Below are 27,983 nucleotides of genomic sequence, written 5' to 3' on the forward strand. Positions count from 1 at the left end.
CGGCAATATTCCAGCTTTTTGTCGGCGGTCTGTGAATAATAGTCTGGACCAGACAATCCAGTGATTGACATGATGAGTATCGATCTACGCAACTGGGATACGATGACATGCATCAACCATGTCAGCGAGCCTTACGACACGAATGGGACCAATTCTAACCCGGAATCTTCTTGGGGCGCGTGACAGATGGTGTAGCGGGAAGTGTACATAGCACAGTCCTGGCTTCGACCCAAACACTCACTCACTAACTTAACTCTGGTGATACTACTTAATATGAATGAAATTTTAGTTACGTCTACATTTCCACTGTCAAACAATTCTAAATTAAGAGTGTTTGAGCAAGGAAGTACAGCGAATATATACTCTTCACAAAAAGAAACGCAATACGGACAATTTGGGCTATAAAAGCAAAATTAGCGGACCAAGATGTGCAAAATGAAGAGGTTTAGTGTGTTATGGTGTCAGTGACAAATTTCCCGGATCAAAATGCAAAGCTTTCGTTCTACTCCGCGCGTCACAATTACGGTATCATCTCGCTCATTGTGACGCCAAAAATATGACGTCACTGTCGTACATAGAAAAGCACCAAATTCCAAACTCTCTGTTCTCCCCAAAATTTAGAATACATTCTCTTTGTAGTTTCTATAGTGTTTTCTGCACGAAATGTATTACCACACAACCTTTGAATATTGTAGTAATTTTGCATTTTGTAACATATAATTGTAGATATAATTATATAAGTATTCCTACCGACAATGACTGAAAAAAGCTGCCGACAAACCTCAATCAGAGGGGGGTTTATTGTGATTTGACAACTTCTGATTGATCCATCACAATCGAGTAATCGGGTGTCGGATAGTGGTGTACAAAGTTGAAAAAATATGTTTAGACAGGGTTGAACTTTGGTTCTGTTCTGAGTTGCAAAAAGTCAAGCAAATCCTTTGAGTTTTTGAGAATCCACATGGTATATAAAACCACTTGTCTCACATGTTATGTGAATAAGAAGAAATTGCTTCCTTTAAACATGGAGTTGGTGGTACATTTGCTCTCTTTGTACGAATTTTTATGGAGCTTTAGAATCCATCACGAAAGAAAAATGGACATGTCTTCAGGTTTTAGGGTCAAGTCAAAAGTTCCTAGTACTGATGCATGGTTTGGGCAAATGAACATGCTGGGCTTATGTAGGGCATTATTTCATATGTCATTTTGTTTATAAAACTATAATGTGGTGATGCTTACATATTATGGTGATGATATTTGAGGCCCTGTCAGGGAGAACCACTGCAAACTTTTCCTGTAGGACAGCCCGACCTTGGATGACAGCTGGCTGGGACAGAATGGACGTATTGCAGCGTTTTCCACTTTTTCTGTTTGTGCATGTTGTGAACATGTACACATGTTGTAATTAATAGTGTCATAAACAATACGAATATAAACATGTTATGATTAATAGTTATAACAATAAAAAGGAACAAAAATATTATAATTAATACTGTACTTACAAAATAAATATTATCATGTTACAATTAATTGTGTAGTAAACAATTCAAACTTGAAACATGTTATAATTAATAGTGTCCCACACAACATTAACATTATTTTAGTCAATATAACACCTGTTGTCAAATGTGGGAGAAATTCACAAGTACGGGTATTATTCTGCCAAACCAATAAACGTAAAAGGGGCATATTTCGACCCATGATGTTAAGATCCAGGCACCAGTGAGGACAAAAAAAGACGTGAATTTGAAAAAAACGAGTCATTTCTGAGACATGCCATTATAAAAAAACAGATTCCTCGTCATAACAGTATTTATATTTATGAAAAGAAACAAAATTCAAGAGAGAATTATTTGTTTAGAAATCTACTAGCTATCCAAATAACGAAGCAGGATTTAGTCAACCACACACCTATGGGGAAAATGCCTTTTCATCACCGTTCCATGAATTTTCGAGCAAGGAAAGTCAACTTTATTTGTCAATTATATTGTAAAACACAAGAATAGCTTCAATATTGTTGAGTAAGCGGAAATATATAAACTCTCACTAACTTGTAACCTTTATATCACAATGAAATGACAGCATCACAATATTCAAAACATGAATATAAGTTTACATTGCGGTACATTTTTAGGCGAACATAACGTTTCAGTCGCTTATAACAATTGTCACTGTTTGAATAACGAAGATACAGGTGTTAATTCAAGCCTTGTTATCGTTCACCAAACTTTCTACAAGTCATCTTCTAATCTTGAATGTTTAGTTTGTTTTACAATTACTGTCTTTTGCCTAATGTACAGAAATACGGTTTTCTAATGGCGAATAAAACGTGTTGCAACGTTGCCAAAACCCTCTATCATATGATATCCCGCCGTCACGTATTAATAGATTAGAGATGGAAATGTATATCTAGTGTCTCATAGACTTGATGATTTCTTTCGTGCATATGTTAAAGAGATATTTTTAACTTTTATGTGAAGAAAGGTATTGCTTCATATTGTATATGACCCGTGAAGATCCGGGGTAGAATAGGTCTTCAGAAACCCATGCTTGCCCTAAAAGGCGACTATGTTTGTCGTATAAGGCGAGTAACGGGATCGGGAGACATGCTCGCTGACTTGGTTGATGCATGTCATTGTATCACATTATATCGATGCTCATGATATCAATCACTTGACTGTCTGGTCCAGACTATTATATACAGACCGCCGTCATTAAGCTTGAATATTGCCGAGAGCGGCGTTAAACAACAAACAAACAGTACCAGAGTATACCTTCAGTATTATAGTATTTGTACCTTCAGTACTATAGTATGTGTACCATCAGTACCAGAGTGTGTACCGTCAGTACCAGAGTGTGTAATACCTCAGTAGGTGTTATGGACTTCTGCCTTGCTAATGATAACGAAAGTGGGAGCTTATTGTGGGAGCTGTGTTAACAAAGGATCCAAGGGATCCAGTGTCACAAGGGTCAAAGTTCGCTTTGTGACGGTGCCTGTCTGCCGTCGCTATCACTGCCCCTGGGAGTGTTCCTGACCCACACACCAAGTGTTGATGCCAGTACTGGAATACACACTGCCACGAGTCATGATGAGTCAACACATTATCTCGCAATAAGCATGACTTGCACAAATTTACTCTCTCGTACAAACATTACCGTATTCTTTCTACATAATCAATGCAACAATTGGGTAGAGTATTTATTGTAACAGATATTTGAGAATCACAGAAAGGTTACGGTTAATAATCCATCTGTACCTGTTACTCTTTTGGCATTCACGAAATAATGGCTTAGGTGACTCTTTCACTGTACCAACATCTAGCCATGCCTCCATCTCAGTGTGCCTCCATCTTATTGTGCCTCCATCTCACTGTGCCTCCATCTCACTTTGCCTATATCTCAGTGTGCCTCCATCTTATTGTGCCTCCATCTCACTGTGCCTCTATCTCACTTTGCCTATATCTCATTGTGCCTCCATCTCATTGTGCCTCCATCTCACTGTGCCTCCATCTCACTTTGCCTACATCTCACTGTGTCTACATCTCATTGTGCCTCCATCTCACTGTGCCTCCATCTCATTGTGCCTCCATCTCACTGTGCCTACATCTCACTGTGCCTCCATCTCATTGTGCCTCCATCTCACTGTGCCTCCATCTCATTGTGCCTCCATCTCACTGTGCCTACATCTCACTGTGCCTCCATCTCATTGTGCCTCCATCTCACTGTGCCAACATCTCACTGTGCCTCCATCTCATTGTGCCTCCATCTCATTGTGTCCACATCTCATTCTGCCCACATCTCGTTATGCCTCCATCTCACTGTGTCTACATGATATTTTCACTACAGTCGAATGTGCCACTCGTAGACATACAAGAGATATCTCGCTAGCTTGATCGTTGTATTGTGTTGAGATAATGCACATACCGAATATTACAGAAAACGTCAACGCCAAAGATAACCATTCTCGATCATCCGCCGAAACAGTTCCACTTGGCGTTAAAGGCAAAATAGCCGTGAAACTTATATGAATGGATCACTGAAACAATTATATAGTTCATATGTGGATTTTGGGGAAGAAACAATTTTCGTTTTTCTCCATATACCATAAACCGTAAAGAGCAACGAAGAACGAAGCGTGGTTCATTTGACGATAAAACATTGTTCTGTCATTACGTCTTTTCTGGAGATTCGAACATGCACGAGCGGTTGGTGTCTAGTGAGTTGTTCCCCGTAGATGTAGCTGGGCAACGTCGATTAACGCAACGGCCAAACAATCGCATCCAAAAGTAGGATAGGTGACAATCGGTATTAGGTGAAAAGGTACAGATAATCGACTTGCAAATTATGAGAATATGCGGGAACGACCAAATGAACCGCTATCCCGACCACCATCCCTACCACCCCTTTTCATAAAATGGACTTGTCATACATTGCCGACGTGGGATTCTTTCCAATGAGTCATCATTATTCAAATACGGGTAAATATTTTCTAACCTTGTACATAATAGTAACATCCTAAAAGAGGCTGTACATAATATTGATATCTCATAAAAGAAATAAACGACTCGTGGTCGTTGTTTATCGTACAAAACACAACAGGGAGAATACACCATGTCGGGCGCAGTTTAAATATAAAACATGATCGTCTTCTCCGGGTGCCTGGCATCCTTTTACATAAAGCATCGTTATCAGTAATAATTAACACCTCAGTGATTATTAATTATTGTGCCCAGTTCTTAACCAGTTAATAATTCACCTATACACAAGAGAATGTATTTCATGTAGGTAAATAGCACCATTCATCAGTGATGTAGAATTGATGTACATTTCTAAGGATGCTCTATTTGTACACAGCCCTCCAGTCCTAAGCAGAATCATCATTGACACTTTTGTGTAACAGTCTGTCATCACCTGTGCGAATATACAGAACCAAAACAGAATACATTTATAACATGACACGGCGGGGTCTGTTAGCAACAGATAATGACATTTTATCACATGAATGTGGAAACCTATCGGGAGGAAGATTCAGTTCACACCGCCATTACATTATATATTTACATAGATATACACCAGATGATGGATATATTCCAGCTCCTCCACTCGCGACACAGTTGGATTACCTTTACCCTATTCTCAACATAAATGTACAATATGTTCTATGGATTTATTCCTAATAATCTTATATGTCCCCTTACCTTTAAAATGACACATTATTCTTATAAAAAATCGGGAACATTCGCTACAAATACATCATACCTTTTGAGATGGGATTTCGCTGGACACAGAACCATATTTGTTTGATCTGCTTCTGTCTTACGTGCCTTCGACCAGACAAGCTATGATGTGATAACTAGGCCTAAATATGTATATGCATTTAACACACACACACACACACACACACACACACACACACACACACACACATTAAACTATTGTTCACCTTTGAACGATCCCTCCTGAATCCCCCTTGACACTCTCCCATAGTTGAGTCAATTTCCAAACAGAATTCGAGACTCTGTGAATACCTTGCACATTACTTGATGAGTACGTAAAATCGCTATGTATGTGACGAAGATTCATTACGGCCACACTAAATTTGAATCTACATTTTCGAATTTTCTATGGTAACAACAGAGACGGCGGAAATAAATTATCATAACGATTTATTTTGTATGTAGATAATGATGGATTATTACTTGCAAGTTTTACTTTCATTGGGGAACATAGATATGTTTTTGGGTCCCACATTTTTGCATGACTTTACATGTCAACGCAAGAGGCGACAAAATTCATCAGCAGGTCAAGCTGTGTTACTTGGTTGACTGTCAGTCGTACCGCGACCGAGGCCGTAGTTAACCACCCCCACCACCCCTGGCTACGGCACTGGCGACGTATTATATCCAGGCTATCGTGTTACAGACCCTTGACATATCGCTATAATATGGCTTGGTGTGGCATTAAACAACACCGCGCGGATACACCTTTTTTAAAAAGGTGGGAGCATTTAACATTTTCAAAATACTGGCACATAATTCAGAGGCAATTTGCGTTTGTTAGCCTAAATCGTCACCGTGATCAGTATCCTAAAAAAAACATCAACCTGCTAACCAGCTAAGAAAATTGTAAATGCCTATGTATTTAAGCTCAGAATACAAAATGTCTTTATTCCTTTTTTTTATGTTATCCACTCGACATACAAGATATTCCAAAACAAATATTTACTACGCTCGCCTTTCAGGTTTCGCCTATTATTCATATTGTGGTCTAAGCTGTGTTGTGCGTACCCTTAGTTCTGCATCAATTATACGAGAAAACACAGTTTTGGATTATGAAAAACATTCACTCTAAAACTCAGATTAGGCCGAATGAAATTGAGAAAAGATATATTTATTTGTTTTCAAAGCTTATTGCTCCCTTTCTATTTATAACACTAAATTTTACTTAGGACAAATGTTGTTATAACGCAAAGAGAAAGAAACGCCTGTAAAATGTTTACGAAATTACAAAGGGAGAATACTCATTACAGATGGCGCTTTGACGAACCCTTGACTGGGTACTTGTCTTACTTTTACACTAGTCAGTATATCTATTGGAGAACCCGTATATCTGTAGTGCAACCAAATTGAGTGAACTGATGATATTTGTTACTATAATAGTTGATTTACACTAATTACTTATGTTTGAAACATAACAAGGAAAGAAGTATATCCTAACTGCAAATATTTAGCTAAAAACCTTTTTTTCATGTTTCAAGAACGCTTTTCCCACAATGCATTGGGGATTTGCAAAACAATCATGGCGTCGAAATTTTCTCTAATAGTCACCCAAGCCAGTCTAATCTGAAGCATCAATTTCGTCTCGAACGGCGGATCTTTTCACCTTTTAACGTAAGCTTAGATTTTATTATGGTATTTGCTTCTATTGAAGACACATAAATCGGTATAAATGGGAAAATCCACTCTTTCATTTTGGATATTGATGTTGTGCAACTGTGACAGAGCTGTGGAATTTTCAGGCAGTTCTGGAGGCTTCTGCTCTTCTGTTTCCCATTTCGTGTGTCGAATCATCATGAATTCAACAATATCGTTTTCACATGTATGACATCTAACTAAACAACTTATTCCATCTCCATAACGGTATATTTTTTTTTATCTGTTTTTATATTGTTTACTCCAGAATAGGAGTTGGCAAAATCAGGCTGATATTTACGTCTTTGCATTTGTATCTTTTTGGGCATTGTCACTGGGTCCACTACCTCGACTTTTGTAGTTCATACGCTAGTGTGTGTGTGTGTGTGTGTGTGTGTGTGTGTGTGTGTGTGTGTGTGTGTGTGTGTGTGTGTGTGTGTGTGTGTGTGTGTGTGTGTGTGTGTGAAAGAGAGAGACTGTGACTGTGCGGTGTGTGTATGTATTTTGGGTAAAGAATATATTTTCAAAACTCAATGGGCAGATTTTAGCAAATGGTAAATGACAAGGTTACTCAGTTTCAGACTTAACATGGTAACATTGTTTTCTTTGACAGAATTTGCAGACAAACAACTGATTGGTTATATGGTCCAGTCATGTGAAACTCTCAAGGTTCTTGTGAGTTGAAGTCATTAGATAAGCAAATATATGCATTGCACCTAACCATAATCCATGTCTAACTGCAGAAATGCATACTGATGCAATTTCAGTATTGAATGTCACAATTGTTATACTTTACACAAGAACATCAGATTGTTTTCATGTGACAGTTGATGATAATTTGGATAAGGGCTGCTCTATATTATATGGTTAATAAGAAAGGAAACAATCATCATGATCATAACTTTCTTTTCAAATTGCTATGTACAGTTGTGTATCAGGCTTGGTTTTCTCATTTGTAGTCGTGATCATGATGATTGTTATGTAAAGTAGTTACTATGCAGTTTATTAAATTCTTCATCTTTACTCATCATGCTCATGAGATTTCTTACACATGGAAGCCTGGTATGATACATCAGAATGTCTTTTTCTACACAATCATTGATGCTAAATACTAGTATTACTACTGCCACATATTCTGCCGTGAGACATACACCCTACCCTGCTACTGCATACAGTGAAATAGCAGTAATACCTAACACATTGCTTCATCATGCAGTTAATCATGTTAATAGAGATCCACCTAATGGAGATTCCATGTTAGAACAGGTCCCCAGCAACCTATGCTGGTTGTAAGAGGCGACCAAATGAATCAGGTAGTCAGGCCTGGTGAATTGGGGGATTGTGTTGTACAATGAAGGTGTGGGTTGTTGCTCACAATATCAGTCACTGGATTGTCTGGTCCGGACTAAATTATTTACAGATTGCCATCATATAGCTGGAATTTTGCTGAATCCAGTGTTCAACTACAAAATGCAGTTAATAGAGATACTGATTGTTGCATTGCGTGAAAAGAAATTAGTTATTTTTCTGTTTTGTTATGATATTTTGGTTTGAAAAGTGTATATTGATTAGATTCTTACTTTAAAACAATGTTTGATGAAGTATTGCATCATTAAACTAAAATAGTTAAACTTCCATGTACCTGTATTTCTTTATTAACAATCTGATGTTGGTAAGAGTTTAAACCCTCCCTGTTACAAGTATTATGTCAAATTCTTCAGATTTAAACATGTTAGAGCCTTCTGTTTTCAAAGCAAATGATAATCAGTTAGTGTTCATGTAAATGAGGGGCCATGAGTGGTCCAGTTGTCTAAGGTGTCGCAATTCGGTGTGCAGACTTGTGTGTCCCTTGGGCTCACCAGAACCATGTCTGTGTGTTTGAATCCTGGTTCGCCCCAATTATGTTTCTAGGTTTGTTAGCATCATACACATGCTCGGGGTTTGATGAAAGTGGTAAATGTCAGAGATCTGCAACACATCAGGCTGTCTTCCCACATTAAACTAACATACTGTGATATGACTGGAATACTGTTCCTAGAAGTGTTAAACCAAACAATGTCATCTCATGTAAACGACAACATCCGCGCCAGTGATGTGGTGATGTAGTTTAAAGGGAGTAATGGCATCATCACTGTACACTGATATTGACTTACTGTAATATGTAGGGCTGGATAAATTATCAGATCAGAATTATCGTCGATGAGAAGAAATATTAACAATGATCGATATGAAATAGTTGTAATCGATAATAACTTACATAAACTATTGTGATGAAATTACGTTTAGATTGATCGAAACAGACTTGTTATTGTTAATGATGTAAATTGTCGAAGACAAAAAGCAACTGTTTTTGTTATATCTCAATGTCCACAAAGTAATCTATGCATAAACGTGTCACTGCTTACCAGTGGCATGAAATATGTTGATTTCTTTTGAGACTTTATTGCATATTTGCTTTAAGTAACTTCTCTGATATTTATCGATAATAGATGGATACTTAGTTAGTGGTTATCCTTATCTATAATCTATAGTAATTATGGTCATATGAGATTGTCCAGTTGGTAAGACACACGAACACGGATGCCATTCCACAGACTGCTGTCCACAGGTACCTCACCACGGACTGTTTGACAGCCACCAAAGCAGTTACACCTCACTACAGACTGTTTTTCAGACGTGCAAGCAGTGATGCCTCACCATTGACTGTTGGTCAGACACGAGAGCACTGATTCCTCACCATTGACTGTTGGTCAGACACGAGAGCACTGATTCCTCACCATTGACTGTTGGTCAGACACGAGAGCACTGATTCCTCACCATTGACTGTTGGTCAGACACACAGACACTGATGCCTCACCACAGACGGTTCAGACATGCAAGCACTGATGCCTCACTTCAGACTGTTCAGACATGAGCACTGATGCCTTACTTCAGACTGTTCAGACACACGAGCACTGATGCCTCACTTCAGACTGTTCAGACACACAAGTACTGATGCCTTACTTCAGACTGTTCAGACACACGAGCACTGATGCCTCACTTCAGACTGTTCAGACACACAAGCACTGATGCCTCACTTCAGACTGTTCAGACACACAAGTACTGATGCCTTACTTCAGACTGTTCAGACACACGAGCACTGATGCCTCACTTCAGACTGTTCAGACACACAAGCACTGATGCCTTACTTCAGACTGTTCAGACACACAAGTACTGATGCCTTACTTCAGACTGTTCAGACACACGAGCACTGATGCCTCACTTCAGACTGTTCAGACACACAAGTACTGATGCCTTACTTCAGACTGTTCAGACACACAAGTACTGATGCCTTACTTCAGACTGTTCAGACACACAAGTACTGATGCCTTACTTCAGACTGTTCAGACACACGAGCACTGATGCCTCACTTCAGACTGTTCAGACACACAAGTACTGATGCCTTACTTCAGACTGTTCAGACACACAAGTACTGATGCCTTACTTCAGACTGTTCAGACACACAAGTACTGATGCCTTACTTCAGACTGTTCAGACACAGGAGCACCGACACCTCACCATAGACTGTGGGACAGGCACAAGAACACTGATGCTATGCTACCAACTCTTGATCAAACAAGAGTTGAAGACTCCCTCAGGGTTTAACCTTTTAAGTATATGTCATGTGTTTGATGGAAATTCATATAAGTGTAGCGGGGCTCAGCAACTAATAAAGTTGAATAACTACTTCTTTTCAAATCTTTTGAAATGTGTTTTGTCAATAATATCTAAACTTGATCAGTATTAATTACTTGTGAATGTATTTAGCCTGCTAAATGTCATCTGTTTGATACATCTTACCATGCTTATGAAGCAAACTGGGGCTAATGTAAATATCTATTGATTGCTAGGATGAATAATGTCTTCTTTATTTTATGTCTAAATTTTCGATATTGAGAAGTTATTGTAAACATGGTAAAGATAATTCAGAGCTGAGCTCCTTACGTTCAACTGCTTGAATTAACTTTGGAATAGAACATACAAATACATGTATTGTAGACTAGATTACAATATAGTATATATAATGAACATGATCATCTTGACCCCTTTCTGATCCATGACGCTAGTTGAGAGGACGCCTTGAGGCAGGTCTAGCATGATAGTGGTGATAGGTATTGATAGAGCTGATGGAGCTCTACCCTGGGGCTCGCTTTCCTTTATGATATAACATGGTGGTATTTGCCTATGTCCACTGGCCACACACAGGTGACTCATGTCAGGCTTCGCTGCCCACGAGGAGAATGTGCTCTGTCACATCACCAGGGAGTGACTGTCTCACTGAAGGCTTTTGTCCCCGACTCCACACTCTGTTGTGGTTGTCTCTACAACAATATTGTTAACTTCATAGTCGGTAGACTTCACAATGGTAAAGTATGTGGTTACTCATTCCAATGTTTATTTTTACTGTTTAGTTATTTGCTTCGTATCAGGCGTTGTTGTGTACCTATTGTCGGATGTAAGCCACTGATGGCATCGTAATGCAGTAGATGGGTTGGTTCTGTTCATTTGTTGGGTAACCCTTGATGTTTATTATTATGACCTTTTGCATTTGTAATCAAGATGTCTCAGTCAGGATTACTAGGATTGTTGTACAAGTATGAACTTTGCCTCGACATTGAATGTGGAAACTTGGTGTACCATATGCTTGTAGTTGTTGTTGTTGTCGTTCAGCTTGTTTTCATAAAGTGTAGGATTTTTCTTCATCTATTCTACAAGCATTGCATTTGCAAGACAATCCATCTTATAATAAACCCATTTCTACCCTCAAGAATTATTGAACCTTTTTGTTCATGCGAGTTTGAGACTTTGGAGCATAACAAACTGATTGTGTAGTTCCTTGAGTGTGTTGTCAGGAGTAGAGTGTAGTTTCAGAATACTGACAAGTTAATATAGTTTCATATCTCTGTGTGCTCCTATAAATAATTTTGATATTGACTATAGCATAGAGATACAGTTATCGCAGCTATTTCAGAATACTGTCAACATCTAGTGTTTGTATATCAGCAAACTTTATGTATGTTTGACAAACGAATCAAAACAATATTCACAGAAGATTACCTTGTATTTTTGAAGTATTGCTTTCAGGTTTCAAAAAAAACATTCTCATGAAGTATTTATGTGAATGTAGTAACTTTACCCATGTGTGTGTTTCAGTCTCGGGGCCAGTTAAGTGTGCCAGCTGGCCAGCGGACATTCCCGTCGTCAGCTCCACCCATCTAGTATTAGGAGCAGAAGTGGGATGGCCTGTCGTAGGCATTGCTCACATAGTCATAGGGAGCATAGAGACCATAGAGATCATAGAAGACTGTACGATAGTAATAGTGATGAGGACACAGACTTCTCGGAAACAGATGACAGAAAGAAAACCTGCATAAAAAGAACAAGGTATGACTGCTTTCTTCAGTCCCTCCCCATAGGGTTCTCAGGTCAGAATAGCAACCCGTGCTGGTTGCAGGAGGCAACTCGATGGATCTGGTGGGTACACACTTGGTGTTGTGTGGCATTGTACCTTGACTGAGTTGATCAATGCTCATTATATCAACCACTGGTCTGCCTGGTAAAGATTTGATTATTTACAGGCTGTGGTCATATGGCTGGAATATTGCTGAATGTGGCGTTAAACAATAAGTGTACTAACATTATAAACTTTGCAAAGGCAAAATTCATGATGATGAAGAACAGTCAGTTTTGGTGGATCTGATGTATTTTGTGCCTAGAGTTGAGTGTGGTGTTCGACAAGTATACAAACATTGTTAAGTTTTGATGGATGATGAAGACAGTCAGTCTGGAAGGATTTCATGTATTTCTTGTCTAGAGCAGTGCTCACACGGATATACCGTGTAATATATATTATGTCAACAATTGCAGCTTAGAACCTCATTCTCTCACCATCTCACTCTGTTTCAGTACAATTGGGCAACCTGCGAGATCCAAGTCCTGTTTGGTAAACCGTGTTCGTTCTCTGAGCTTAGAGAACACTAGCAGCAACGAGGAGGGCGGGGCATCTGATGGTCGTAGTGCCTCATCCATGCCTTTCTATATGAGTCGCAGCTACATGCAGTCGGGAGAGGTGGGCTCAAGTCGCAGTCAGAAAGTGTGTTCCCGGTTGTCGGGTTCCTCCAAGAACTACTTCACCCTGGACTACGGGGAGCAGGCCATGGCGGCTCCGAATTTGTCCTGCAATCTAAACATGAATATGAACATTAAGATGAATGGCCCTTGCTCTGCACCAACAGCAACAAAGGGAGAGAGACTTACTCTAGTTGTAGATGAGACACGATTTGTCATTGATCCAGAACTCTTCAGGGCAAGGCCAGAAACCATGCTTGGAAGGTGAGACAGGAAATGTCATTTGCTCTTTGATGCTGTATCTTTCCTAGTATGAATGTGCCTATGACTACTGTACTCACTGTGAGTGAAATGTATTTCTGAATGTGTATTGTTTTGCAGAATGTTCACATCATCACTAGAGAACAAGTTCACACGTCCAAATGAGAGAGGAGAATATGAAGTAGCTGAGGGGATCTCTGCAACAGTGTTCAGGGCTATTCTAGTGAGTGTTATTATCCTCTGCCAGTGTTCAGGGCTATTCTAGTGAGTGTTATCCTTCTCTTCCACAGTGTTCAGGCCTATTCTAGTGAGTGTTATCCTTCTCTGCCACAGTATTCAGGGCTATTCTAGTGTTTTCCTTCACTGCCACAGTATTCAGGGCTATTCCAGTGAGTGTAATCTTTCTCGGGCAGTGTTTCAGGGCTATTCTAGTGAGTGTTATTCTTCTGTGCGAGTGTTCATGGCTATGCTAGTGAGTGTTATCCTTCTGTGCCAGTGTTCAGGGCTATTCTAGTGAGTGTTATCCTTCTGTGCCAGTGTTCATGGCTATGCTAGTGAGTGTTATCCTTCTCTATCAGTGTTCAGGGCTATTCTAGTGAGTGTTATCCTCTGCCAGTGTTCAGGGCTATTCTAGTGAGTGTTATCCTTCTCTATCAGTATTCAGGGCTATTCTAGTGAGTGTTATCCCCTGCCAGTGTTCAGGGCTATTCTAGTGAGTTATCCTTCTGTGCCAGTGGTCAGGGCTATACTATTCTGAATGAGCCATAGATGGTATATTACAATGTGTGTGTGTGTTTCCAGGAATACTACAAGACCGGCCTAGTGAGGTGTCCACCAAGTGTGCCTGTCCAGGAACTCCGTGAGGCCTGTGATTACCTCCTCATTCCATTCGATGCCAGCACAGTCAAGTGCCAGAATCTGCGTGAGTAGTCACACACTTGTACACTTGTACACACATCACTTGTACACACATCACTTGGACACTCATCAATTGTCTCATACACACATCACTTGTACACTTGTACATTTATCACTTGCACACTCAACACTTATACACAAATCACTTGTACACACATCACTTGGACACTCAAAGGGGGCTAAAGTGCTGCCATTCACTGTGCAGAGTTGTGTCCCTTGGACATGCCAGAAACCTATGATTGTGGGTTCTTATCACGGTTTGCCCCCAATTATCTTTCTAGGTTTGTCAGCACCATACCCGTCCTCGTGGGTTTCACTGAAATGGTAAACGTCTGAGACCTGCTACTGGCTTTCCTCCCATATTGAGCTGACACACCGTGATATAACTGGAATAATGTTTAAAGCGGTGTTAAACCCAACTCATTCACTCACTCATCACTTGTACACTCCACACTTGTACACTCATCACTTGTACACACATCACTTGTACACACACCACTTGTACACACATCCCCTGGCCACACATCACTTGAACACACATCACTTGTACACACATACCCTGGCCACACATCACTTGTACACACATCCCCTGGCCACACATCACTTGTACACACATCACTTGAACACACATCACTTGTACACACATCCCCTGGCCACACATCACTTGAACACACATCACTTGTACACACATCCCCTGGCCACACATCACTTGTACAAACATCACTTGAACACACATCCCCTGGCCACACATCCCCTGGCCACACATCACTTGTACACACATCCCCTGGCCACACATCACTTGTACACTCCACACTTGTACACTCATCACTTGTACACACATCACTTGTACACACATCACTTGAACACACATCACTTGTACACACATCCCCTGGCCACACATCACTTGTACACACATCACTTGAACACACATCACTTGTACACACATCCCCTGGCCACACATCACTTGTACACACATCCCCTGGCCACACATCACTTGTACACACATCCCCTGGCCACACATCACTTGTACACTCCACACTTGTACACTCATCACTTGTACACACATCACTTGGCCACACATCACTTGTACACACATCCCCTGGCCACACATCACTTGTACACACATCACTTGTACACACATCCCCTGGCCACACATCACTTGTACACACATCACTTGTACACACATCCCCTGGCCACACATCCCCTGGCCACACATCACTTGTACACACATCCCCTGGCCACACATCACTTGTACACTCCACACTTGTACACTCATCACTTGTACACACATCACTTGGCCACACATCACTTGTACACACATCCCCTGGCCACACATCACTTGTACACACATCACTTGTACACACATCCCCTGGCTACACATCACTTGTACACACATCCCTTGGCCACACATCCCCTGGCCACACATCACTTGTACACTCATCACTTGTACACACATCACTTGTACACTCATCATGTATATCTTCATGAATAACACTGCTGTGGGATTTGTTATTCATTTCATTAAATTAAGGATTCCTCTGACATACTTACATCTGACTGTAAGACAAGCATCTTTGAAAGGTTGCTTTTAGGTGTCTGAAGGGGGCCATGTTTTGTCATATGGTTGCTTGTTTTCTCCAGGTGGTCTTCTACATGAACTGTCCAACGAAGGTGCTAGAAAACAGTTTGAAGTATTCCTAGAGGAACAGATCCTACCTAAAATGGTTAATAGTGCTCAGGTATGGACCACTTATTCGTTTTGTGATTTACACCAGGGTCACGGTGGCCCACTCGTCTAAGGCGCAACAATTCACCTGTACCATCCCTGTTATTGTGGGTTCGAAACCTGGTTCGCCCCGAATATGTTTCTAGGTTTGTAAGACATCACTTTGGGCAATCCTCCCTTGTTAAGCCGACACGCCATTTAAATGTTAGGAACTAACTCCTAAATATCTATCTTTATGGGTCCCACCTAATATATCCAGCATAACTGGATATAACCTTCGTACTTCTAATGACTTCGAAACCAGTGCAGGACGCTTATCCCAGTATAATCGATCTTTTTTGCCATCTGTTATACAAGCTTGGAATGCACTTGATATTAATATTAGAAATGTAGATTCCTTATCTCGTTTTAAGCAATTAATTTCTAGAGAAACTAAGCTTACTGCAAATTTTACATCTTTTGCTAGTTATGGCCAGCGGCAATGTCAGGTGATTTTATCTAGACTTAGGCTAGGTTGTAGTGATTTAAAATCACATTTATTTGACAGATTTCTGATTGATAATCCCATCTGTCCATGTGGCCTAAATAGAGAAGATGCTTTCCACTTTTTTCTATCTTGTCCACGCTATGCCAAGTTTAGAATTGATAAATACTTTTTTGTTAACCAGCTCAGCATACATACTATACTCCACGGCAATGAAGATTCATCTTCCTCAGACAATGAATACATTATAAAATCAGTTCACAATTACATCATTGAAACAAACCGCTTTACGTAAGTTTTGTGTCAACTTAAGAATATAAAATGCATTTGGTATTTTGCTTTCCATTTTATTTCATGTTGTGTTACACATTAATGTCTGCTCTATAGACTTCATTACAATCTATATGTATAATGTACAATATTAGGAGAAGCATTAATATAGGCCCTTTTGGCCTGCTAATCCTTTTTCCATTTTGTAATGCTATTTAATGTAAAATCTGAACATTAATGGAAATAAAATACTGTTTAAATCAAATGTTAGGAATATTTTGTGTTCATTATGGATTTTCTTTTGTAAAGATTGAAATTTCCGAATTGCTTTGGTAAAGATATGAACATGATTGACTCGAGAACCCAGGCATCCTTCATTTTGATTGGGCAGTCAAAGTTTGCTCAGGGTTTGCAGGGTCCATCTCCAATAGACCTCCAGCTAAACAAGAAGTAATATTTTATTGTTTTGTCGTCTTAGTTTCCGGTGCAAATAATATACAAAGCAAGTTTTTTTTAAGTTCAAGTCTTGTAATAAACATCTTTTACTTATGTTAAAATGTAAGTCTGATAAATTTAAAGTACAGGCCGATAAACATGGTAAATATTTTACCAGCAGATTTGCAGTTTATTAGCATTAGTGAATCCCAGAAGCTAAACGTATGTGCAGCTTATTGCTATTTCCAGGTTCTTCTACAAGACAATTATACATATGATAATATACATTTGTTTCCGAAACGTGTACCCAAGATTGTGCGAAGAAGTACATTATTCTCAGCATTCTTTCATTTGTATGGACCTGTCGTGATATTGCTGGAATATTGCTAAAAGCGGCGTAAAAGCTCACTCACTCACTCATTTGTATGGTACGTCGTGTTTGCAAAATAGGAAGGCAGTTGTTTGACATTGTATGGCCAGCAATGAAGTCATTATGGGATGTTCTGTGAATACATAATGTCTGTTAAACCGTTATGAAGAGTGCCAGGTATTCCTATATGACTGGGGACAGTTGACTGCAGGTGTTTTGTATGTGTTTCAGCATGGTGACCGTGAGTGTCACATTGTAGTGCTTACAGAGGAGGACATTGTGGAATGGGATGATGACTATCCTCCTCAGATGGGGGAGGAGTACTCTCAGAGTAAGTGCTTGTCCCTTATTTGAATACCATAATCATCGTATAACAGTACTTGCTTGACAAAGGTACTACCAGCCTTACCTACACATTGCATAGAAAAAATAAAGTAGTTAATCCATAAACAAGTCAGCCATGTCTTCATAGAGAAAGACTGTTCACACCTGCCTCAGGGTATGTTTAGCAGATGAGGCATCAACATGATTAACAGGAGTAGTAATGTTTATTGATCCTTACCCTCAATAATGCTGTTACATGTGTGAAAAAGCAATTTGTCTGATTTGATGCTTTCTATTCTGTTACAGTAATCCACAGCACAGCAATGTACAGATTCTTTAGATATATAGAAAATAGAGATGTAGCTAAGCAAGTTCTCAAGGAACGAGGCTTGAAGAAAATTAGACTTGGCATTGAAGGTGAGGACACTTTTCTCTTGCACACAAGTTTCCTGCTGGTTGTACTATTGGGAACTGGGACATGGCTCATGCATGTCATCAGACATTAAATGATAGCTATATCACTGTTCCTATTTGCGTGTAGTTCATCAGATGGGGTGCTTAAAGCATTCGCTTGTATCGCCAAGGACCCAGGTTCACTTCCCTCATGGGTACAAGTGTGAAGCCCATTTCTGGTGTCCCCCGCCATGATATTGCTGCAATATTGCTAAAAGCAGCATACTCACTCACTCATCATATGTTCCTAACGTGTGTTTGTGTTCCAGGCTACCCAACCAACATGGAGAAGGTGAAGAAGAGACCTGGTGGACGACAGGAAGGTATGTTAGTGGTCGGGTGGTGTGCACTGTACTCAGGCATGGATATAGGAGTATCTGGTGCTGGGTCACCCACTGTCTGTCATTGTCGGTCATATGCTTTGGATAAATCCAAACAGGATGATATTCAGATGAGCATATTTCTCTATCGCTATCCCTATCCCTATCCCTATCCCTATCTCTATCCCTAATCCTATCTCTTACCCTATCTCTATCACTATCCATATCCCTATCCCTATCCCTATCCCTATCCCTAATCCTATCCCTATCCCTGTCTCTTACCCTATCCCTATCCCTATCTCTATCACTATCCCCATCTCTATCACTATCCATATCACTATCCATATCCCTATCTCTATCCCTTTCTCTATCCCTATCCCTATCCCTAATCCTATCCCTATCCCTTTCACTTACCCTATCCCTATCTCAATCATTATCCATATTCCTATCTCTATCACTATCCATATTCCTATCTCTATCCCTATCTCTATCTCTATCCCTATCCCTATCCCAGTCACTATCCATATCCCTATCCCTATCACTATCCATATCCTATCTCTATCCCTATCCCTATCCCAGTCTCTATCTCTATCCCTATCCTTATCCCTTTCCCAATCTCTATCCCTATCCCAGTCTTTATCCCTATCCCTATCTCTATCCCTATCCCTATCCCTATCTCTATCCCTATCCCTTTCCCTATCCCTATCCCAGTCTCTATCCCTATCCCAGTCTCTATCCCAATCTCTATCTCTATCCCTATCCCTATCCCTATCCCTATCCCAGTCTCTATCCCTTTCCCAATCTCTATCCCTATCCCAGTCTTTATCCCTATCCCTATCTCTATCCCTATCCCTATCCCTATCTCTATCCCTATCCCTTTCCCTATCCCTATCCCAGTCTCTATCCCTATCCCAGTCTCTATCCCAATCTCTATCTCTATCCCTATCCCTATCCCTATCCCTATCTCTATCCCTATCCCAATCTCTATCTCTATCCCTATCCCTATCCCTATCCCTATCCCTATTTCTTGAGCCCATGGCTGAAACACACATAATGCCGGTAAAATCAAGTTTTCATCCATTTTTATGTCAAGTAACTATAGTGTAGCAATTGTGAAAGGTCCTGGTCAAGGAGTGTAATTGTAGTAACTGGAAAAAAACTCTGTAGGTTAACCGTTGTGCTTTGCTCTCCACTAAGCCAACATCAAGAATGTTTGGATAGAAATAGTTTGTGCATTCCAGAGGCAAGAGAGTTAACTGACTATCAAAGTTTCCACCCTCTTTGAACTAGGCTGGAATTATGGAGTTACATTTTGGCTGGACTCACGAGTCTATGCATAGTCAAATCAAAATCACACAACGAAATTGACATCCGGTATGTGTCTGCCATGCAGATTTTGATTGATTGCAGGATTTGCAAAGCATGTGTACTGTCATCTTCATGTCAACAGATACTTTCCAAATCTTTTCAAGGTGCTTACATGATTTGATGTACTTTGCAGAGCAAGACCCATTTTATTACAACATAGATCTTGATTATCGATCAGATCATCTTCACTGGGTGTCGCCATTTTGTTTGAAACAAATGCAAGTGATATGAGAGGTGGATTCTGATAGGTCAGTAGGAGGAGCATAGAAGGGACATAACTCATAATAGCTACTGTCAAGCCCAGAAAACCCAGCTTTGTTCGGCAAGGCTGGAAACTGGACTTTTACAGTCAGTTAACACCCTTAAACACTTCAGTTAATGGGTCATGCTGATATTGCTGCTATTAACATGACCCTCCAACTCCCTCCAGTTAATCAGTCACACATGTTATCATGGACCTTTTGTCTTCTGCAGTTATCTACAACTATGTTCAGAGGCCTTTTCTTCGTATGTCGTGGGAGAAGGAAGAAGCCAAGAGTCGCCATGTTGACTTCCAGTGTGTTAAATCAAAGTCCATCACCAACCTAGCGGCAGCTGCCGACGCCTCACACGACCAGGGTATCGTCCAGCAGGACCAGGATGGAACCATCAACGTTATTCCACCCCAGCCCTCCCCTTCCGAGCCCTACCCCGATGTACAGCTGCCTCCAGAGGGCGATGCCGACTGACTAGCTGGAGTTCACTACTGCTGCTGTTTTGCGGATGCATGTTTAAAATAACTGTGAAACCCTAAATGCAACTGTGGAGTGTTCAGTGTGCTTTGTCAGAAGATGCTATGATATAGTCTCGTATGTCAAGTAAATCTACATGTTGACTGACCGGTAGTAGAAGAGCAGACTGTGGATTAAATACTGAAGTAATAACGGTGGTGTTAAAGGTCAGGCATCTGAACGCTCTGCTAGATGGATCTGTGTCCTTCATCCAAGTGCCTCCTTCCAGAGTCATAGTCACTGTTGCATTTTGAGCTTCTGATAACAGGATGGAAAGAAAAGAACATATTTCTTGTGAAGTTTTGTCAACTTTGTGTCACATGTCCAGTTTGTACTGCCAAGTTGAAGCATAAGTATTACATGTGCAGTTCTTGACGCGACCTGTTTAACACTAGTAGCTGTTGGTCCAAGATGAAGTATGTTCTTTTCTTCATCACTGCCAAAACTGAAAAATAAAAAAGAGAATTCCCATGTATGATATTTTAAAGTGTATTACATGTGTCAATGTGTTCACCTCGTACAATTACATAGAGCTACAAAATGTTTTCCTTAATTTATCTGTAAATGTTGAGTATCTGTTAATATATATATATATATACATATATATACAAGTTTCAGTGTTTTGGGGAGAAATATTTTCCCTTAAAAGATATGTTATGGTATGTTAAAGACAATTCGAAAGTATAATTGTTTGATAGTCAAGTATTTCCAGAGATGTTCAGATTGGGTTCTTTCTTTGACCACCATGTTTCAGTGTCATGTTCGATGATTGTTGCTATGGAAAATGGAGATACATGTATTTTAAGGTTGGTTTTATTGATGTCCTGGGGCTATTAAAAAAAAGAGTTTAATATCTGTTTGGTTCACTTCTCACGATGTTTAAGCTGTTGAAGATGTACTCACAGTTTAAAGGTTTGTATAAACACAGATGTAAAAACAGAGTTAATGATACTGAAAAATATACCAGCTTCAGTCTCCTTGTAGAATGTCTGGACGACCACTTCATGATTTTATGTGTATGATTGTCATCTATATACGCACAATATGTCAATAACATTTTGTAATCAATTTGAATATAGCCAATTATAGTATTTGCTGCTGATTTGAACATTGTGTATTTCTATCCATGATTATGTCGTCATATAATGGGAATGATTTGATGTAATGTAAATGGCATGTACTATGGAATGACATTTTACAGTTTGAAGTGTGGTTGTATGTCTCTCAAGTTCATTCATATTGTGGTGTACTTAGGATATTTTATACAGTGTACGTTCACAGTGTAAGTGCTCGATAATTTGATGGTTCATATTTCATGTGATTGAGTCACCTTAGCCACGTTGATCATACCTGTCTTCATAGTCTTTTCCTAAACAAACACCAGTCATGCAAGAAATTGTTGAAGCAATTTAGCCAGGGGGTGAACTTGAAGAAACTTGAGATGGAAACTAGAGTTTATCTAGCCCTACAGCCAGAGACTACTAAATTGTATTGAGGACAACGATGGTAGTCTTCATTGACTAGTAGCATTTTAGGGCTTTAATTCTGAACCAGTTCTCAATGCTTCAGTTTTGAACCAGTAACATTTTCAGCATTAGAAACTAACAGTTTTCGTCCACTAGTCCTTATAATGATAACATATAGCAAAACCCTTAAAAATGGCAATTTTCTACTAGTCCTTATGATACCTTTACCACTCGGCAGTTTGGCAAGGACTACAGGACTAGTGCCAATTTCTAACCCTGATTTTCGTCTCGTTCAAGCAAGACTAGCTAAAAACTTTGAAAACTAGCTTATATGGTTTCCATTTCCTAAATACTGAATTTCTAAGGCTTTACTTTTCCAAGTAAGTAAGGAATTTTTATTTGTTTTGTTACGTGGGTTATGATCAGTCAATACCATACGTCGTCCTCATTCACTTATGTTATGAAAAAGTGTGTGGAAAGACAAAGGGAAATTCATGGAGTTATTGCAAGTGGACTTTTCTATTCCTTATGCTGGACTTTGATCTCAAAGCACATGTGTAATCTGTCTTCAAAATCACTGCATGCTCAGTACAGGATCATCCAAGTATATTGTTTCAATGAGGGAGTGTTCCACCATATCTTCCTGTGCCCAATGACTGTAGTTCCATCGTGGGGAAGAACTACCATCAAGGCTATTTAGACTGGGTTGACACAGCACTATGTTGAGTGTACACGGTCAGACCATGTTCGTTGATGAACAGATGAGCCTATTGTCATTTTTTTTTAAATTTTTCAAAGTATAAACGTAATTTGCTATATGGAAATGAACGTTTCTTTATTACAAACCCCTGCCTGTATTATCAACAGTCTCCTCAGAATATCCTGATTTCTTATGTTGTCAATACCTGATATTTCAGTGTATGTAACTCTAGTATCCAGCAAATCTCTAGAACATGAAACCACGGACTTGTATAAGGTTATATAGGTCCGTGATGAAACACATTGATCTTCTCTGGTTGTAGTGAAATGTAATTCCAAGGTTTTCAAGTGTTTATTTTTAATCTGTACTCTGCGATGAAGACTTACTTGTATGTACGGTTGGTACGTGAAGAGAGTATTGCATGATGAACATATGTGGGATGATGTCTTGTGACTTCACAATGTTCACATGAAAGTACTGTTTACACTGGTGGAACATGGATTTGTTTTATCTTATCATAAAGCAGCAACGACCAGTCAGAGAGTACAGTTGATAGACCATAGGTCAGAATTGGAGGATTGGTAATGCTGTCTATGAAGGTTTTGTTTGCTGCAAATCAGTAATGTGAGAAATCCCAGGATAGTGATGGTAAATCCCGGAAGGTTTGGGCATAGTATGCCAGTAGGAGTAGAATGGTTGCTGAACACATGATTTAAGACATGTGTATGTAACACAGTTGTGTTAGTGAAGACTGTGGAATAACACTATCTTGTATGTAACACAGTTGTGTTAGTAAAGACTGGAATAACGCTAAATTGTATGTAACAGTTGCGTTAGTGAAGACTGTGGAATAACACTGTCTTGTATGTAACACAGTTGTGTTAGTGAAGACTGTGGAATAACACTGTCTTGTATGTAACACAGTTGTGTTAGTGAAGACTGTGGAATAACACTATCTTGTATGTAACACAGCTGTGTTAGTGAAGACTGTGGAATAATACTATCTTGTATGTAACACAGCTGTGTTAGTGAAGACTGTGGAATAACACTATCTTGTATGTAACACAGCTGTGTTAGTGAAGACTGTGGAATAACACTATCTTGTATGTAACACAGCTGTGTTAGTGAAGACTTTGTAATAACACTGTCTTGTATGTAACACAGTTGTGTTAGTGAAGCCCATGGAATAACACTATCTTGTATGTAACACAGTTGTGTTAGTAAAGACTGTGGAATAACGCTATCTTGTATGTAACACAGTTGTGTTAGTGAAGACTGGAATAATGCTATCTTGTATGTAACACAGTTGTGTTAGTGAAGACTGTGGAATAACACTATCTTGTATGTAACACAGTTGTGTTAGTAAAGACTGTGGAATAACGCTATCTTGTATGTAACACAGTTGTGTTAGTGAAGACTGTGGAATAATGCTATCTTGTATGTAACACAGTTGTGTTAGTGAAGACTGTGGAATAACACTTTCTTTTATGTAACACAGTTGTGTTAGTGAAGACTGTGGAATAACGCTATCTTTTATGTAACACAGTTGTGTTAGTGAAGACTGGAATAACACTAAATTGTATGTAACACAGTTGTGTTAGTGAAGACTGTGTAATAGCACTATCTTGTATGTAACACAGCTGTGTTCGTGAAGACTGTGGAATAACACTATCTTGTATGTAACACAACTGTGTTAGTGAAGACTGTGGAATAACACTATCTTGTATGTAACACAGCTGTGTTAGTGAAGACTGTGTAATAGCACAGTTGTGTAAGTGAAAGGCTGTGGAGAGTTCAATGGTGCTTGTATTACCTTGTATATTTTGTACAGTTGTCTCAGTAGTATATTTTCTTGTATTCAGCTTTTATATACCGGTACGATCATCTTGCAGGGGACTAGATGGCACCATCAGAACACACTCAAGAAAACTGACATTTCTTGTGATGGACTACCAAAGATTGCCAGCTTTGTGTGTGTGTGATGTTGTGGCTCTCTTGTCAGCACTGAGTGCATGTACACAGAGGCTGGTTATTAGTGCTGTCTACCGCTGATTGTAATTGTTTCGGTTGTGAGTGATGCCAACTGAAGGATTGCTTGTTTTGATGTTTGACATGATATGTGTATATTTTTAATGAGTGGATACAATAGTGCCCAAGAGGTATATGCTTGAATGATTATGTAAGAATTCTTTTATTATATTACTTTATATACTTGCAACGTTTGTATTTACATCTCGATGTAAGGGACTGACCATTTGACATTCAAGGGGGTAAGGGTAGGGGTGGTGGTGCCTGGGATTTTATCGAAGAAAATAAATTGTCCTTGAAAAAAGAAATTATGCTTCAGACCTGTGAAAAAAACATTACCTGCCACAAAATTGACATTGTTGCAAAGTATTTTTTTGAAAAAATATTTCTGGCTCATCGTTTTCAAAAATATATATATCTGGTTTTGCAGATGAAGCTGAAATAATATTGTAAGCATCACCCTTAATATGAAATGGTTGGTCACTAAGTAAATGTAAAATAATGGAGGTCTTTCAGAAAATTTTGTAACATTGAAGTTCAAAGTCGAATCCCCAGTACTGATTTGATCAGAAAGAGGTTTATTCCAAAATTTGAAGGACACTAGCAGTGAAAATTGATGGTTTTTCACAGCTGCACTTTGTTACAGACATCATGGACAGCTGTTCTGCCATGTGACACTGATACAGTTGTACACAGGGTGTTGCACGTCTCACTTGGTATACAGTGTGCACTCATGTAGGTTCATCTAATATTTCACATCCACCTGCCCCTGTTATGATAACACTTTAACCTTCTTCTTTTCCTTTTCTATTGATTCCTTCATGTTCACCAGGTTCGCTGTTGTTCCACTGTTTGATGTAATCCTACCTTGTAGAATACCTCACTTACAGCATAATCACTGTCTCTGGCATGTCCTCAACACAGCTGAAACTCCTCTAATGACCCCAGCCGTCAAACCCCTCTTGTGTCCCCAACCATCAATCCAATACAGTGTCCCCTGCAGTCAAACTCCACTAGTGAACCCAACAATCAAACCTTTCAAGTGACCCAAGCAGTGAAACCCTTTCAATAAACCCACTAGTCCAACCCTTTCCGTGACCTAAAAGTCAAACATCGCTAGTGAGCCAAACAGTAGAAATTATCCAGGTATAGAATTTGACTATGTACATGTATGCAGTTTTTACCATGAAGATCCGGTCTCAAGCAACCGATGCTTGGTGATCAGGCACACGGAATAGGTTGATGCATGTCATTATATCCAAATTGCGTAGATTGATGCAATTCATGATATCAATCACTGGATTGTCTGGTCCAGATTTGATTATTTACAGACCACTGTCATATTGGTGGAATATTGCTGAGTTGGTCGTAAAAATAACAAACAAATTGTATGCAGTCTCACATTTTGAAATTGCAATAAATACTACTGGATGTTAACATTAATCAGAAAGCTGGTGAAGAATTATATTTGAATTCATGAGCACTGTCAAGTACATATTATACAGTTTCTCCTCAGTAAACAGAATCTTAGTGGAAAAGGGGGCAGTCGGGTAGCCTAGTGGTTAAAGCATTCGCTTATTGGAAATGAAACAGTACGTAATTTGCAATTGTTGTCATGACATCTCAAGAATGATAATAGCAGTGTATAAGGAAGAATCTTCAATACTGGAATCACAGCACACTTTGAGACGACCCTAGTTCTTCCTCACCTGACTCCCCACACCCGACTCCCAACACCCAACTCCCCACACTTGCCCCTGCCCTTGACTGTCTCTCCATGCATGTGTTACTGTAGACCCTGTATGTTCACTGGTCTAAGCGACATCCGTTGGTATCATCATGAATGATCAGCAAATTACAATACCTAACATTACCACATTACTCAATGGCATTTTAAGGATGCAGGAGATAAATGTCAATTCTAAATTTCAGCATTTTCTGTTTCCTCTTTTCTCCTCCCTACATAAAGTAAGTTTTGTGCTGGTTATATATCATCACAAGATTGTTATGATTGACTTGGAACCGTCTCTATTTATCTTCTGTCTAGATGTTACTAAAATACTGTCGATTTTTCCACATCCTTCATGAAGAAGATGAAGAAACACATCAAATAACCCCTTCCTTTCTGCCACAAACACACCACCTGTGGCTGATGAGCATAGCTCATGACTGTGGCCAAGGGGCCAACTGCTAGTATATGAACCTCACCTTTCGACAGCTTCAGCAGCCTGCCTTGTCCTCAGTACTACATGCTACAGCTGCAAAAGCATCCAGCTCTTGCACAATATCATTGTCTAATAAAACATTAATCACTGAATATGGTTTTGTCCTTCTGTTTGTACTTTAAGTATTTCTTTCTCAAAACCAAGAACAGGCCAGGTTGTAACATATGCCAGACATTTTTGTGTCATATATTTCATTGTAAGAATGAAGTAATGATAAAATGAAACTAAATTGGTCCTTTGTAATTATGCGATTTTCGTTTTAGATGTTTCCTTATATATACTAAATAATGCATCAAAAGAATGAATGCAGAATTGATATATACATCTGGAAAAAGCTATGCATTCCCTTCAATCTTGGCTATCAACAGTAAGACTGAAAACATCATTTTGGCAATGGTAAAAATGCCCTTCCATCGGGAGGATGTGAAGTAACAGTCAAAGTCGGGAAATCGGCGGCTGTCCTCTACTCCTTCTATCCCCGCATGTCTCAATGACCAAAGATGGCGAATAACCGCCATAAAAAAAGTAGGTGTGCAATTCAAAGCAATTGGGCGTTTACTGGGTTTCGCGGCGGATGATCTACTGGTCTGAAGTGAGTAGATTCATGCTGCAAGTTGCTGCCGAACACCTACGTATTTGGAGGCACAAACACTGGAACATATAAAGGTTCTGTCATTGTGTGGGGTCGAACTTCTCACGTGCAGCGTAGCCTTTTGTGATTTGCAGAGCATACATGACGATATGGAGAGAACTCATGATGATGATGTGCATGACAGCCTCTTATGATGAGCTGAGCAGGGATTCACAGCGATGTAAACATAAAATTTGCATCAAACTGATTTATTC

The 27,983-nt window shown here is 39.5% G+C and overlaps 1 protein-coding gene across 3 annotated transcripts; it reads left to right on the plus strand.

Annotated features, from left to right (window-relative positions):
* The first annotated feature begins 6,780 nt into the window (after positions 1-6,780).
* LOC124140308 (BTB/POZ domain-containing protein 10-like) lies at positions 6,781-27,229 on the plus strand. Of its 3 annotated transcripts, XM_046507818.2 has the most exons (11): positions 6,781-6,890; positions 7,525-7,586; positions 12,105-12,335; positions 12,858-13,283; positions 13,401-13,503; positions 14,082-14,202; positions 15,840-15,937; positions 17,715-17,814; positions 18,114-18,224; positions 18,530-18,583; positions 20,423-27,229. In XM_046507818.2, the coding sequence occupies exons 3-11, from the start codon at positions 12,190-12,192 to the stop codon at positions 20,674-20,676; spliced, it is 1,413 nt and encodes a 470-aa protein (XP_046363774.1). In that variant the 5' UTR covers positions 6,781-6,890; positions 7,525-7,586; positions 12,105-12,189; the 3' UTR covers positions 20,677-27,229. The 3 variants fall into 3 exon arrangements, with proteins under 3 accessions (XP_046363774.1, XP_046363775.1, XP_046363776.1); XM_046507819.2 differs by lacking the exon at positions 7,525-7,586 and having other exon boundaries at positions 6,787-6,890; XM_046507820.2 differs by lacking the exons at positions 6,781-6,890; positions 7,525-7,586 and adding an exon at positions 11,355-11,441.
* The last annotated feature ends 754 nt before the right edge of the window (positions 27,230-27,983 follow it).

The sequence above is a fragment of the Haliotis rufescens genome, unplaced genomic scaffold (genome assembly GCF_023055435.1).
Source record: "Haliotis rufescens isolate VD_foot unplaced genomic scaffold, xgHalRufe1.0.p SCAF_5, whole genome shotgun sequence".
Lineage (NCBI taxonomy): Eukaryota > Metazoa > Mollusca > Gastropoda > Lepetellida > Haliotidae > Haliotis > Haliotis rufescens.